The 14,200-nt window shown below is 44.6% G+C and overlaps 1 protein-coding gene across 3 annotated transcripts; it reads left to right on the top strand.

Moving 5' to 3' along the window:
• The first annotated feature begins 3,702 nt into the window (after positions 1 to 3,702).
• RPP40 (ribonuclease P/MRP subunit p40) lies at positions 3,703 to 12,890 on the top strand. Of its 3 annotated transcripts, none has more exons than XM_004753646.3 (8): positions 3,703 to 3,888; positions 5,699 to 5,843; positions 7,563 to 7,631; positions 8,439 to 8,534; positions 9,243 to 9,368; positions 11,035 to 11,233; positions 11,375 to 11,509; positions 12,671 to 12,890. In XM_004753646.3, exons 1-8 carry the CDS (start codon positions 3,766 to 3,768, stop codon positions 12,867 to 12,869), a joined length of 1,092 nt encoding a protein of 363 aa, XP_004753703.1. In that variant the 5' UTR covers positions 3,703 to 3,765; the 3' UTR covers positions 12,870 to 12,890. The 3 variants fall into 3 exon arrangements, with proteins under 3 accessions (XP_004753703.1, XP_004753704.1, XP_044922943.1); XM_004753647.3 differs by lacking the exon at positions 3,703 to 3,888 and adding an exon at positions 4,109 to 4,212; XM_045067008.1 differs by lacking the exon at positions 3,703 to 3,888 and adding an exon at positions 5,341 to 5,359.
• The last annotated feature ends 1,310 nt before the right edge of the window (positions 12,891 to 14,200 follow it).

Genomic DNA, 14,200 nt, shown 5'->3' with positions numbered 1-14,200 from the left:
TGTCAACTAAGATTTCTTTTAGCTCTAGATACCAGAAAGTCAGATAAATAATAGTATGAACAAGCAAGGGTAGGAGATGAGGCTGTAGGCCAGGGCCAGGTTATCTAACCTTGTACTCGACTGCACTGAAAAGCCAGTTTAAAGCCAGGCAGGATTGAAACGGGGGTTCGGTAGTATACAGAGGCCTACCTCAGAGATATCGCAGGTTTGATTCTAGCCAACCACATAGAGTGAGTCAAATCAATTTCCTGGTTTCCCAGTGCATGTAAAAGTTATGCTTCGGGGTGCCCAAGTGGGTCAGTTGATTAAGTGTCTGACTCTTGGCTTCAGCCTTGGTTGTGATCTCAGGGTTGTGAGATCGAGACCCATGTTGGGCTCCACACACTCAGTGGGGAGTCTGTTTGAGATTCTTTTCTCCTCTGGTTCTCTCTCTCCCTGCCTCTGCTCTTCCCTCTGCTGGTTCTCTCTCTCAAATAAATAAATAAAATGTTTAAAAAAAAGTTATGTTTACCCTATACTATAATCTATTAAGTATATTAATAGCATTATGCCTAAAAAGTATATATCTTGATTAAAAAATTATTTATTGCCCAAAATGCTAACTATCATCTGAGCTTTCAGAGTTGTGATCACTGATCACAGAGCACCATAACAAATAAAGAAGTAGTTAGAAATATTGTGAAAATTACCAAAATACGACACAGCTACAGAAAAGAAGCAGATGCTCTTGGGAAAATAACACCAATAGAGTTCCTCGACACAGGGTTGCCACAAACTTCAATTTATTAAAAACACAGTATCTGCAAAGCACAGTAAAGTGAAGTGCAACAAAATGAACTATGTCTGTATCACATTTTCCAAGTTTTTGAGAAGTCAGCCTGGATGCTGAGTGAAGAGGCTGCAGGAGGGCAAAACGGGAAGCCGGGAGGTGGGTAGGAGGAGCCTGTGGTTGGCAGTGGACGGAGAGAGGAGAGGGGAAGGCGGCTGGAACTGGAAATGCAGCCACAGGAGAGTGTAACCGTGATGCGGGCTGCAGGCAGAACCAAGAAGCCACAGACCTGCGGTGGGATCACCTATGGGGTGAGATGGGAAGAAGAGTCAGGAACGACGCCTGGGCGCCCCCGCCCTCCGCCCCATGGATGAGCACCCAAGCCTGGTGGCTCTCAGGAGACAGACGGTACTGAAAGCTGTGAGCCCACCTGGGATCACTCTGAGACGAGAGGGCAGGAAAGAGACGGGTGGAGGGTAAGGATCACCAGAGATCTAGAGGAGGGGGAGGAAGGTAGAGTCAGACGGGAGGGAGCCCAGGAGCAGGGAGGTGCTCAAAACTCCAGAGGTAAGTGTTTCAAGGAACGTTTTCACACGTAACCAGGGACTTGTTCTAGCAGGTACGGCAAATGACTGTCCTAAAGGATGAAGTTTTTACTTACATTTCCCTAGAATCGGGAGGAACGGCAGGCCATGCAGAGTGAACACAGGAAGCCAAGTGCATCTGGCTTGGTCAGGAGGCAGGGGGAGTGAGGGGAGAGTATCCCTCAGAGCTTTTATTATGGGAAGGGATGGGTGAGGCAGGGTGAACAGACGAGGTATGTTTAGGATTGGCTCGTTTGAAGAATTTCTATGGGCTTTGGAATGTAGACTATCCCCAGTTATCTAGTACCCGGCCCTAGGGTTATTAGACAGGGGAAGAGTGTGACAATTCACAGAAGAGGTATTTCAGGGTGTCAACTCCAGATTAGTTGGTTTGTGAATGAAAGACATGCTCACTGCACAAGTTATTTGCTATCTTTAGGAATTAGCTAACCCTGGAAGGGCCAGTCTCACCCTGGTCAGTGAGGCCCCAGATGCCAGAGCACTGGAGTATAATACAGAAAAAAGAAGATATAGTTAATACAAAGGAAGAAGCGTTCGACTGTATCATCTGTATCAAGTGCATCTAAAACACAGAGATAAGAACAGAAACTTGGCCTCGAATTTGGCAAAAATGGAAATCATTGGTGACCTTGATAAAAGCCAAGTCAGTGAAGTAGTGCAGAGGAAAGCTAGAACAGAATGGGCTCAGGAGACAATGCACAGAGAGGAGGCTCTAATCGAGCAGAGAAACACAATGATGAGAATGAAGAGGAATTCAGGGACAAAAGAGGTGTTCTGCTTAATGCACAACATTAAGGCATGTGTGTATACTGATAGAAATGACCCAGCAGGCAAGGAGAAATGAATGGTTCATTACAGACAGAACTCCAAAACACCGTGAGGGTAGGCTGAAAGGTCTTAAGTCCCAAATTTACTTGAAGCTACAGCTTTAGTCTTTAAAATAAACGAGATTTTTGCCTTCTGTTTCATAATACAGGCACACCCGACCCCAGAACATATCCTCAAGTACTGTTCTCCCTTGAAGACACTTGAGTTAGGAATGCCCAAACTGTCTAGTGGCTGGTCACCTGTGTGTTTTCAGCTGATATAATTTATATTGAGTTTTCAGAACTATTTAATAAAACATTTTTTAAAAGATTTTATTTGACAGATCACAAGCAGGCAGAGAGAGAGAGAGAGAGAGAGGAGGAAGCAGGCTCCCTGCTGAGCAGAGAGCCAGATGCGGGACTCGATCCCAGGACCCTGAGATCATAACCTGACCGAAGGCAGAGGCTCAACCCACTGAGCCACACAGGTGCCCCCTTAATAAAACACTTTAAATGAAATGGCTTGCAAGAAAACTTTTACATTGGTTCCAAATGCAATCAGTAGGCCAAAAAATCACACCAGTCACTTTCCAAAATTTGGAGTATTAACAAAGGTGTACACATCTGATGATCATCTAAGAGAGGCCACTGCTACTTCAGGTTGAGGTTACCAAGGAGTAATGTTTTAAGCATTTTATATCCTAATATGACAGCTGTAACATATCTAGATACCATACTGTGATTTAGAAAATCGGAAGAAATTTTCAATTGAACTACTTCTTATAATTTTTCCCATTTAAAATAACGGGAAATATGTTTTTCTTAGTTTTCTCAGAGAAAGGCTGACATTCCAGGCACAGGTGACTGACATTACCTGGCAGAAGACTTCCCAGCCTTGTCTGTTTAAAATTCTTAAATGCTTACCTTATAAATTACTTAACTTTGGTTATTTCAAGTCTTATAGTAAAACTGGTGTTCCAGAAAGTTGTGCTACAGTCGGCTGTTTTGCTTCCATGCTGCCCAGAAGCGGGTCTGTGCACACTCCAGTTTGAGATGCACGCACGAACGCAGTCCCTGATCAGGAAAATTATGGAAAAATGAATTCTCACTGCAACCCCCAGTAACCGTTCGGATGGACTTTTAAGAAGGGATCTTAAAGTGGTTCTGAAGGAGCCTTAGTCCTTGTAGGGCAGACAACAGAAACTGTGTATTCTCTTCCTGCACAGAGTTCCTTACTCTTTTGGGAAGGACCAGAAGAAGGATTTACGGCAAGAGACAGCAGCAAGGGAGGGCAAGGCGAGAAAGATGGGTTTGAAAAGGCAAGTTCCAGGTTTCCAGGTGCCAGGTATTTCCATTTCAGGTAATGAATATGCCGTTTTAGGTACCGATGGCAGGCTTCTGCTAAAGTTTCTAAACTAAGGGCTCGCCTCACTTCTGGCCAGAACAAGAGCCCGGGCCACCTCAACCTGCTCGGCGCCGCCGCACTGCGCATGCTCGCGGGGCGGGGCGGGACGCGGGGCGGGGCGGGACGCGGGGCGGGGCGGGACGCGCCGAGCTCGCCCAGAGCCGGAGCCAGGGAGAGAGCATGGCTACTCTGCGCCGGCTGCGGGAAGTCCCCCGGCACTTGCTGGTCTGCGAGAAATCCAACTTCGGCCATGACAAGTCGCGCCACCGGCATCTTGTGGAGACGCACTATCACAACTACAGGGTGAGTTCGGCCTCTGTGGGCCCCTCATGCATCGCTTCATCTCCGGGAGCTGGAGAGGTTTGGGGAAGGTCCCGTTTGGCGGAGCCGCGGGCCCGCCCTCCCCGCGCAGTGGGGCGGGGCTCCTCGCCAGGCATATTGGGAATTGTAGTCTCGTCACTGTTCCGAGCTGGTCGCTCACGGATCTGCAGGACTACAACTCCCAGGATGCGCCGGGGGCGGGGGCAGGGTCCTCTCCTCTGTAGGGAGGGCCTCGGCGGCGTGCCTCTGGCGGATACCAAACCGCTGCTGTTGCTTTGATCCTGCCGCTGGTGGAGCTGGTGGGAAGTGAGAGTGGGGGACGACCCTGGGAGTTATAGAGCGAGTGATGGGTGCGCCGTGGACCCGCGGGATGGCGGGAAATCGGGGCCGGACTCGGCCCCCCTCCCTGCCTCTTGATTCTTTCTCTCTCCTCGTGGGAGCGTCTTGCCAGCAGAGACCCCGGAAGCACGTGCTTTCCTAAACCATTTAGGGGAGCTAGGTTTAGGGCTGGCAGAGTTTCCACCTCGCCTGCTGTCTTCTGTGGTTCCCGGCCGAAGCGCGCCAGCTCGGCAGCTTTGCGTAGAAATGCGCGGCGGTGGCCCTGCTTGCGAGCGCAACTTCAGAGCTTTGCCGGGAGCTGACGGGGGCTGGTGCTTCGTCAAAGTGGCGTCCTCGTGGGGGCGCTTGGTGTAAGCTGAGGCGTCGGTGAGGTTAATTATCTAGCGGCCGGCGAGGGAAGAGAATAACCAGATGCCAGTCAAGTGCCCTATGGCTCGGTTTCACCGACCCACTGAAGTGGTGAGGTCTCCAAAAACTCAGCCTGGAGACGGTGTCAGCCTCTTACGCTCGCGATTCATCAGCCTCATCTCCCTCCACCCAGGCCTGACTGGCGTGGCAGTTTCTCAGAGGCGCAAGTGGGGACGCGGGTCCCTCAGGAACAGACTGGTGTGTGAGCTTCGGGAGAGTGCTTTGCAAGGCGGGGAGCACGCGGGTAACCCTGGATGCCGTTCAGGTTTAACATCTTTGCTTTAGGTGGAAAGCTCATCCCAGGCAGCAGTCTGGTGTGTATCTTACCTTGCCCAGGCTGATCTGTCGAATTTTTCTGTCGAGAAAGTAGAAACAGCACCGACCACTTCTGCGCGTCCGAGGAGCCTCTTGCTGTCCCTGATTTCCTTGTGCCCTAAGGGACAGTCCCTTTGATTTCAGCCTCGTACCAGGTTAAACAAATCTAAGGATATTCCATTGTACCCTATTTCCCTAAAAATCAATTTTAGAGCAGTGGAGAGGATATAAAACATACGGTTTATTTGCAGAAGGTGAAATGCAAACAAGAGCTTTCCATTAATTTTTAAATTATTTTAAAATTTTTTTATTTTTTGCTTCTTTAGCTTTCCTATGTTTGAATACAGAAATGAAAAACGTGAATTGTCAGATTTCTCTTTTCCTGAGACTGGTAAATTAACTTAAAAGTCTTATAGAGGGGCGCCTGGGTGGCTCAGTGGGTTAAATCCTCTGCCTTCAGCTCAGGTCATGATCTCAAGGTCCTGGGATCAACCCCCCTATCGGGCTCTCTGCTCATCGGGGAGTCTCCTTCCGTCTCTCACTCTCTGCCTGCCTCTCTGCCTGCTTGTGATCTCTGTCAAATAAAGAAATAAAATCTTTAAAAAAAAAAAAAAAGTTTTATAGAAACCTGTGGGGGAAACTTCACAGCCTTCATATGTTACAGCATCCTTAAAAGCTGGAGGCTGGTCTACATGAAAATAAGACTGGTTTATGTTACACCATCCAATAGGTTTCATTTCTGATTCCTGAATGTGGGATACTGTCAAAAGAACTGAAAAACCTAGTCATGGAAACTGGACCTTATTACTTTGTGAAGAACTTACCTCTTCATGAGTTAATTACACATGAATTCATCCACTCCTTTGTGAAGAAAGGTAAGAAAAACCTTGTCGTGTCTCTGAATGTGGTAAGGTGAGGAAGAAGTATAGTCAGATCACATCACGATCCTAGGGCTCCAAGTAGGACTCCCTAGAGATAGTCTGTTTGGTCAAGTGTAGGCATCATTCCCCCTCCCTAAGTATCCTCCCCCTACTTTCTCTCCTGCTCTCTTTATTTTTATTTTTTTATTTTTTAAAGATTTTATTTATATATTTGACAGACAGAGATTAGGCAGAGAGGCAGGCAGAGAGAGAGAGGAGGAGGAAGCAGGCTCACTACCAAGCAGAGAGCCTGATGCAGGGCTCCATCCCAGGACCCTGAGATCATGACCTGAGCTGAAGGTAGAGGCTTTAACCCACTGAGCCACCCAGGTGCCCTCTCCTGCTCTCTTTAGGTGGTGCTTTCTGATGACACTCGCCCATGAGTGTGGCTCAGGGAGGTTGTAACTTAAAGGTATCCCCTCATCTTAAAACAAGGATTCAGGGAGAGGAGAGAGCCTTGGGAGCTGTGTGTTTGCATACACGGCTGTCCGGTGCGTGGCCACAAGACCGCTGTGTTCCCAGCAGTCCCACCCCTCAGCCGCCTGGAAAGGTTCATCTCCTGATGCTCTCATAGCAGCTGGGTCACCAGGTGGTGTGCTCCTTATGGTGCCCTGTCTCCTGCTTCGTTTGTGGCTCTGACGCTCTCTGCGCACCCCATTTCCATTCGTATCTGCTGGGTTGGTTGCTTTGTTCCCCTTGTTTCCTAGGGAGCACTTGTTTGAAACTGTATTTCAGACTGTCTTTAGGGATTTCCCCCCTCACTACTTAAGTCACTAAACTTAAAAGTAAGCACGCCCCTTCTCTTGCTGTAGGCCCCACGTTCGTCTTCTGCAGGGAGCTGTGAACAATCCAGTTACTTGCGGTCCCTCTCTTTCGGGGGCAGCTGGCCGTGTTGTCTTTGGTCCCGTCAACTTCATTCCTTTCATCTGTTTTGAAGTTGGGCGCTACTTTGTTAATAATGCGGCCTCTGGCTGTTAGGAACACTTTCACATGTCTTAACCAGTTGAACTCTTGCAACAGCTCTGTGAGTTAGGCCTGTGATCCCCATTTTACAGATGAAGAAAACTGAGGTTCACAGAGACTGCTTTCCTAACCTCACATGAGGTCACGGCACATTTTGAATCTTTACCTGGAAGTCTTCCTCTCAGGCGCTTGCACTCACCTAGTATTCTACTTTGTGCCTCTCTGCTAGCACCCCCAGAGACACACACCGCACCCCGAGTCCATTTCCTGCTTGATGGTAGTCACCTGGCACAAATAGGCCCTGGGTGGCGGTATGAACTAGCTGGAGGGTGGCCTCTGTGTCCTCCAGCTCAGCCTTGGCAGGTTTTAGGGTTATTTATTTATTTATAGATGTTATTTATTCATTTGAGAGCGAGAACACGAGCGGGGAGAGGGAGAAGCAGACTCCCCACTGAGCAGAGAGCCGGACATGGAGCTCGATCCCAGGGCCCTGGGATCACGACCTGAGCCAAAGGCAGACACTTAACCATCTGAGCCACCCAGACGCCCCAGGTTTTAGGTTTATTGAGGGAGATGGAGCCGTGGTGGATATTGACCCTTACTCACCTGGAAGATACCTTATCGTGTGAAGAGAATCCACTAACTTTTTGCAGGTGTGATTTTTTTTTCTTTCTTTCTTTCTTAATTTATTGTCTGGGCTTTCTCTTACAGGTTCGTTCTATGCACTAACATACAATACAAATATTGATGAAGATAATACTGTTGCCCTCCTGCCAAACGGTAACAACACTCATTTTTTCTTTCTTTAATTTAAAAAAAAATACTGTTTAAAAAAAAAAATTAAAAAAGTCAAATCTCCTGATGATTCACTCACACCCCTTCTTAGAATGAACTGTTTTTAACAGGTTGGTTTTTATTTTTCTTGACATTTTCTATAAATTTATAAACACACATAAAGCTTATTATTTTTTTTTCAAAGATTTTATTTATTTGACACAGAGAGAGAGATCAAAAGTAGGCAGAGAGGCAGGCAGGGAGTGTGGGGGAAGCAGGCTCCCTGCTGAGCAGAGAGCCTGATGCCTGGCTAGGACCCTGAGATCATGACCTGAGCCAAAGGCAGAGGCTTACCCCACTGAGCCACCCAGGTGCCTCTGGGTCTTTTTTTTTTTTTTTTTCTTTAAACATAAATCACATTGTACTACATCGTTTCTCAATTTTCTGTTTTCTTAATATGTCACAGACATCTTTCCATATCAGGGGCAAATAGTTCTGACTGACTTTTTTTTAATATTTTGAAGCTATTCTAGTGAAGAGGTATACCATGGTTTAACTATTTGTTCTTTAATAAAAATTTAGATAATTTCTGTTTTCACTGTCATAAATAATATCCTTGTATGTATAATATGTTAAAAATATTCTTGTACATAAATAGGATGTATGTATAAGTAATCTCCTTGTATCATAAAGACGATTCTTGTGTGCAGTTTATTATCCTCATATTTAACTGCTCACTTGGCTGTGCTTTCTTTTAGTAAGAGAACACATCATATTTTATTATCTCTTTTATGAGGATTATTTGATTTACAGGGAAATTAATTTTATCACTGGATAAAGATACTTATGAAGAAACTGGTCTTCAAGGTCGTCCATCTAAGTATTCTGGCAGAAAAGTCATGAAATTTAGTAAGTATTATGCTCCTATCAGTTTCCAACAAGTCAGTAATCTTCCTGTAGCAATTTAAGTTTAAATGTTTGAATTGCTGCTCTTCTCTTTGTTCAGAAGGAATATGGCCTCTTCTTGTCTTTAGAACTTCTGCCCCATGGGGCTCTCGGTTGAGCTTTGGAAGGAATAAGATCGCTCTTCTGTTTCTCTTTGGCTGTGGGCTGCCTCTAATAAGGATCACAGAATTGGAATGGTCCATTAAATTCATATATTTGGGGGGGTAAAAATTAAAGTAATGAACCCAAGATAAGAGTCTACAGCTTATTCTTAATAATGAATTTACTTTTGTCAAGCTTTTATGATTACTAGTAGAGATAGCCCCGTGAGTGAAGAGCTACGGTTCTGCTGATGGTGTCCAGCTTGAACATGAGCGACTGAAGCTGTCACAACCATAGGTAGATTAGGGTTGACCTTCCAGGGACCTCTGCCCTTGGGCTTTGACCTCAGAAAAGTATGAACTTAAAACAGCTATTGTGACTGTCAATGCTAGAAATGCCCAGGAGAGGCAGTGTTTTGATTTGGTAAACCAAAGGACTGCACGAACAAAATAATTTTTGCTATTTGTAAAATTTCCAAAAATTCGGATGCTTTTGATTACAGCCCTTTTTCCACAGTGTAGGCTGTGTATATATGAATGAACTGTTTATTCCTCTTTCCATTTTTTTAAGTTGTTTCCATTGATTTGATGGATTTATCCTTTAACCTGAATTCTAAGAAGTATGAAAGAATATCTTGGTCCTTCAAAGAAAAGAAGCCATTGAAATTTGATTTTCTTTTGGCTTGGCATCATACAGGTATGGAAAAATATGGAACAGAACAGTGATTTTGAAATCTAATTGTTAATTAAAGGGGAATAATGGAGAATTGAATTGTGATTCATCCCTGTGGCCTAGGATATTGGGTACATATGTGCGTAAATATTATTCGGGAAGCTGCTTCTGGCCCCCTGGCATCCCCGGGAGCCGAAGCTCGGGATGATCGAGGCAGGCAGCCATCTTCCTTCATCTCCCTGGGTTATGTGTTGATGCAGCTAACTTTTTTACTGTTTCTCCCCTCCCTTCCTGCACCTTACCTCAAACAGCCTTGGGTGGTATGTTTTAAAATAGCACGAATTATAAACACAAACTGTTGATTATTTTAGGGTCAAAGTCAGGCATACCATTAAATGTCAAATGAAATTTGTTGTCACTTGGAATTGATTCGAAGATGAAATTTAGTGGGGTGTTTGGTCACCAGATGTGGTGACGTACTGACAACTGCCATGTGTCTTGCTCCTTTTAGAGTGTAGCTTTGGTCCGTCACAAGATTGTAAGGAGTTAGAGGATCATAGTTGTGATGGTGTCGTACTCGGTTTTGGAGGACAGGGAGGCATGTAGGTCAGTTTGGGAAATATGCCTGTCCATCCGCTCTTCGTGGGACGTTTCTGGTCACTGGGTGCTCCAGGCTGCTAGCCTGAGTCCTCAGTCTATAATGCTTCAGGGCATCTCCTCCTTAGGGTAGAGATACAGGACAGACTGATGGACATTTCAGTTGCACAAAGTCTTCATTGAGGACCATGTGTGCTTTCGGTTCTGGAGAGCTGGGTTCCTAAAGCACCAATTATTCTAAGGGCTTGTCAAAAACTGGGGAAAGTCCGAGATTTTCCTCACTTGTAAGCTAAGTAGTTAGCCTGTAAGGTCTCATGGATGCTGGCAGAAGGCATAAGACTTGGGATTTAATTACTCACAGTAGTGGCCCTGGCCATAGTCTCCACTCACACTAACGCACCAGGTCCCACTACCCACAGGGTGACACAGTGGGCCAGGGGATACCACACATGCTGTGGGCTGTGTTACAGCAGAGGGATCTCGAGCTGCAGGAACTCCAGTCTTTTATCCTGGCCAGTAAGCCTGCTGGCCTTCGCTCTGGGGTGGAGGGTGAGGAGAGCAGATTATTTCTTTTACACTGGACACGAAGAAGCCTTTTGCTCCCTAGGGGCCACTATATCTGTCTTCCAAGGCTATTGGAAAATCCTTGAAGATAAGTTGGATATTACTGGGTTTTCAAAGATAAGCTTAAATGAGATTCTTTCAGTTCCTCTTGTGGAACTTTACAGAGATTATGCAAATACACTCCTCTGTCTATAGTGAACTCACTTAATTTTATTTAGCCACAAGAAGCGCTTTTTTTATTCAGTAAGTCAGAATTTTCTTATTAGAGCAAATGCTGAAACTAATATGGGGTTGAATCTGAAAGGATTATGCTTTTCCAGGAAAAGGGAAAGGAAATGAATGTTTACAGAACTTTGGCACAAGGAACCCAAAGCAACTTAAATTATTTTAATTTGAATACAGCTTTGCGCAACTCCCTTCTGTGTTACTTAATCTCACCTTCTCCCTGGAACTCTCAGGGGGGAATGGGGCGGTTTCAGGGATTCACTGAACTTGCTTTCAGGATGCAGATGACCTTGTGTGTTTTAAGGTGCAGAAGAATCAACGGTGATGTCACACTTTTCCAGTTACCGAATTCAGGAGCATCAGCCAAAAATAGCCCTGAGCACAGTGACAGAGCTGCAGTGCCCGGTCCTGCGGAGCAGCGCACTCCAGGGGGAGCCAGAGGCGGCCTGCAGTGCTCCTGAGCTTCTGGACTGGCTAGGTGCCGTCTTCAGTCACACAGAACTGTGCGTAGCAGCTCCTGGGTGGCGGGCTCGGGCTCTGGCTGGCTTCTTCTTCTTCACAGTGGCCTATACTTTGAAAACGAATCATACAGCAGAAGTAAATATATTTTCTTTTTTTTCTTTTTGTGGGTGTGTGTGAGACAGAAATAACGAGCCTCATAACTTCATATCCACCTATTGCTGTCCTCAGCCAAGCACAGTGGTTGCCAAAGCTTATTTGTGTACAATCACGGGTTTCATACTTCCAGAGAAGATCTGTCTGCTTTTGGAACAGTTGCGGTGAGAATGCTTTTTGCCTTTTATATCTTGGTTGTCTGTGCCCACCTGACATTTTAGGGGCGGTGCTACTGTTCCAAGCAGTGTTGTTTCACACACGTACCCCCTTTTTCCTTGCTTGGGCTCACAGTGTGGTAACATTATCATCTTAAATGATGTAATTATCCTTGGCGATAGGAATATGCTGTTGCCAAGTACTTGTCCTTATGAAAAGACAGTGAGCAGAGTTTAACTCAGCTGCTTAAAAAACAGGCTATTCATTTTTCTTGTCATGCTCCGGAAGTTTTAACATCACTTAAGAAAACAGCAGTACTCTATGGAACACATTATAATCTGTTTAAATGTTAGAGTTCTGCAGATGTTTTATTTTGAAAACACTTGACCATTTTTTAATCCAGATCATGTCTAAGATCTGTTCTGCACTAACATCCTGTGAAGTGCTAGATGTCATTAAGGTGCCAGGGATTGGACAAGGCATGAGAAGGTACTCTGTAAATGCTACATTTTATCTAACATCAGGAAACTCAGATCCCATAATGAAAAGACCATGAAGCAAACATAATGCCTTCTCAGTCTTCACTTTGTTTTTTTTTTTTTTTTAAATAAGCCCAACGCCAGGCTCGAACTCATGACCCTCAGATCAAGGCCTGAACTGAGATCGAGAGTTGGATGCTTAACCAGCTGAGCCACCCAGACACCCAGCAGTCTTCACTTTTTAAAATCTTGAGGGTTTTCTTTCTTAATCCTAATACCCTTTTTCATTTAATAGTTTAATACTTTTATTTTCCCTAATAATAAAGTCAGATTTTTTTTTAATTCAGTAAATTATTCTGCATTGTTTAAGTTAACAGATGGCAAGAAATTATTCCTATACACTTTGTGGTTTTGTTTTGTTTTTTTTTTCTCTTTGAATCTTATGGTCCGCAGTGAGCATAGGAACCGCTAAAGTTGGTTTTGTGCATTCTGTAATTGGTGAACATTTACTGAATATACCACATAGGATCAGGAATGTAGTTTGTATCTCTTAATTCTAAATAAAATCTAAGGTCTAAGCTTCATTGGAATATCAGAAGTATCACTTATCCTGAATAAGTAAAAAAAAAAAAAAAAAATGTGAACATTCCTAGTCCTTCCTGTTTGTTAAGAATTATCTTTCTTTTTCAGTCACTACTTTGATGAGCCCAAGTTAGCTCCTTGGGTTACATTGTCAGTACAAGGCTTTGCAGACAGTCCTGTTTCCTGGAGAGAAAATGAACATGGCTTTCGAAAAGGAGGAGAACATTTATACAACTTTGTGATTTTTAACAATCAGGACTATTGGCTTCAGATGGCTGTTGGGGCGAATGATGACTGTCCACCGTGAAAAATACAAAACTTAAAATCATGTTTGTTTATGTTCGTGCTTCCTTTCAGATTGTGTTAATGGTAAAGGACTGTGTGTTCACTCAGGTTTGTATGATGATGGCGTTTCTTAGATCAGCATTCATTAGCGTTCTGCTCTTGACTTAGGGCCCATCCTGTGAGTGTATCTGGGATTGACATCCAGTGAGTAGCCCATAGTTGATTACTCCTGGTCATTGTTGCTGTAAGTACAGAGGTGTAGGGTTACTGCATGGTAGAGTAGACTAGGATAGCCAGGGAACAGATGCTCTTCGACCATTGGATAAGATGTGTGCTGTTACTCAGGTGTGGGATTACAGCTTGTTCACATAATAATAATAAGTCCTTATAGCATACTTCTCAGAGCCAGCCCTGCTTTAAGTGCTGATATTACCTCCTTTATTTCTTGCACCAATAGCACAGAGTATAAATGAGCTACCAAGGTCACAGTGCTTGTGAGTCTGAGACCTGACCTTGGGCCGGCTGGTTCCTAAGTATGTGTTCTCACTCTTGCCTCTGGATCAAGAGAGGGGTTTTTGGATACTGTGTACTACAAAGAACAAGTTAAAAGACTTTTTCCTCCATCACTATGGCTGATAAGGTCCAGCTGAGGACAACTAAAACTTTTGGAATACATATCAAGAGCCATTTTTTAAAATGGATCAGTGAGCTACATAATAAGTCTCAAAAAATTTTAAATGGAAGTGGAAGTACAAAGAGGTAATTAAGACACAGGGGCCACTTTTTACCCTTAGGACATTTGCCAAATACCTAGTTAAACTTTGTTTTTCGTCATCTGGGTTGGGAAAGGGGCAGTAGCATAGCAGACAAAGCTTAGGGCCTGCCCAAGGTGGGAGGAGTAATAGATTTCCTGATGCTCAGACCCAAAAAGATAGACTTACTGTAAGAGTGAACTATGAATACATCTGCCTGCCTCCTCCCTCTCCAGTTCCCTTGTGTGTCCCCTCACTCCCCCTAGATAGCAGGGAAGATCGCCTATCCTGAGAGAATACATCTCCACGTCCCCTGAATGTATATGTGTATTTTGCCACCAGCACCCCTGAAGCTGGCTTGTTTGAATATAGGTAGTCTAAGAAAAGTCTCACACCAGAAATTTAAAGTGATATCAGGTTTTTATTGTCCTCCAGGTGACTAACAGAAGCAAAATGTACTGTCTTTGGAGGAACTCAGAAATAGTTTCAAGGAATATAAGTTCACAATCAGAAATCACACATCAATAGATAGACAAGAGCCAGCAGAAACGATGGATGGGAGAAGCAGGCCTACAAAGAGCTAAGCTATTAAGACTTACCA

The sequence above is a fragment of the Mustela putorius genome, unplaced genomic scaffold (assembly GCF_011764305.1).
Source record: "Mustela putorius furo isolate JIRA1106 unplaced genomic scaffold, ASM1176430v1.1 tig00003870_pilon_pilon_pilon, whole genome shotgun sequence".
Lineage (NCBI taxonomy): Eukaryota > Metazoa > Chordata > Mammalia > Carnivora > Mustelidae > Mustela > Mustela putorius.
This window is presented reverse-complemented; position numbering and strand designations above follow the sequence as displayed.

Coding starts and splice junctions, on each gene's coding strand:
- RPP40 (XM_004753646.3), top strand. CDS start 3,766: ATGGCTACTCTGCGCCGGCTGCGGGAAGTCCCCCGGCACTTGCTGGTC. Junction 9,369..11,034: donor TTTGGCTTGGCATCATACAG/GTATGGAAAAAT, acceptor GTGTGTTTTAAG/GTGCAGAAGAATCAACGGTG. Junction 11,510..12,670: donor CTGCTTTTGGAACAGTTGCG/GTGAGAATGCTT, acceptor TTTCTTTTTCAG/TCACTACTTTGATGAGCCCA.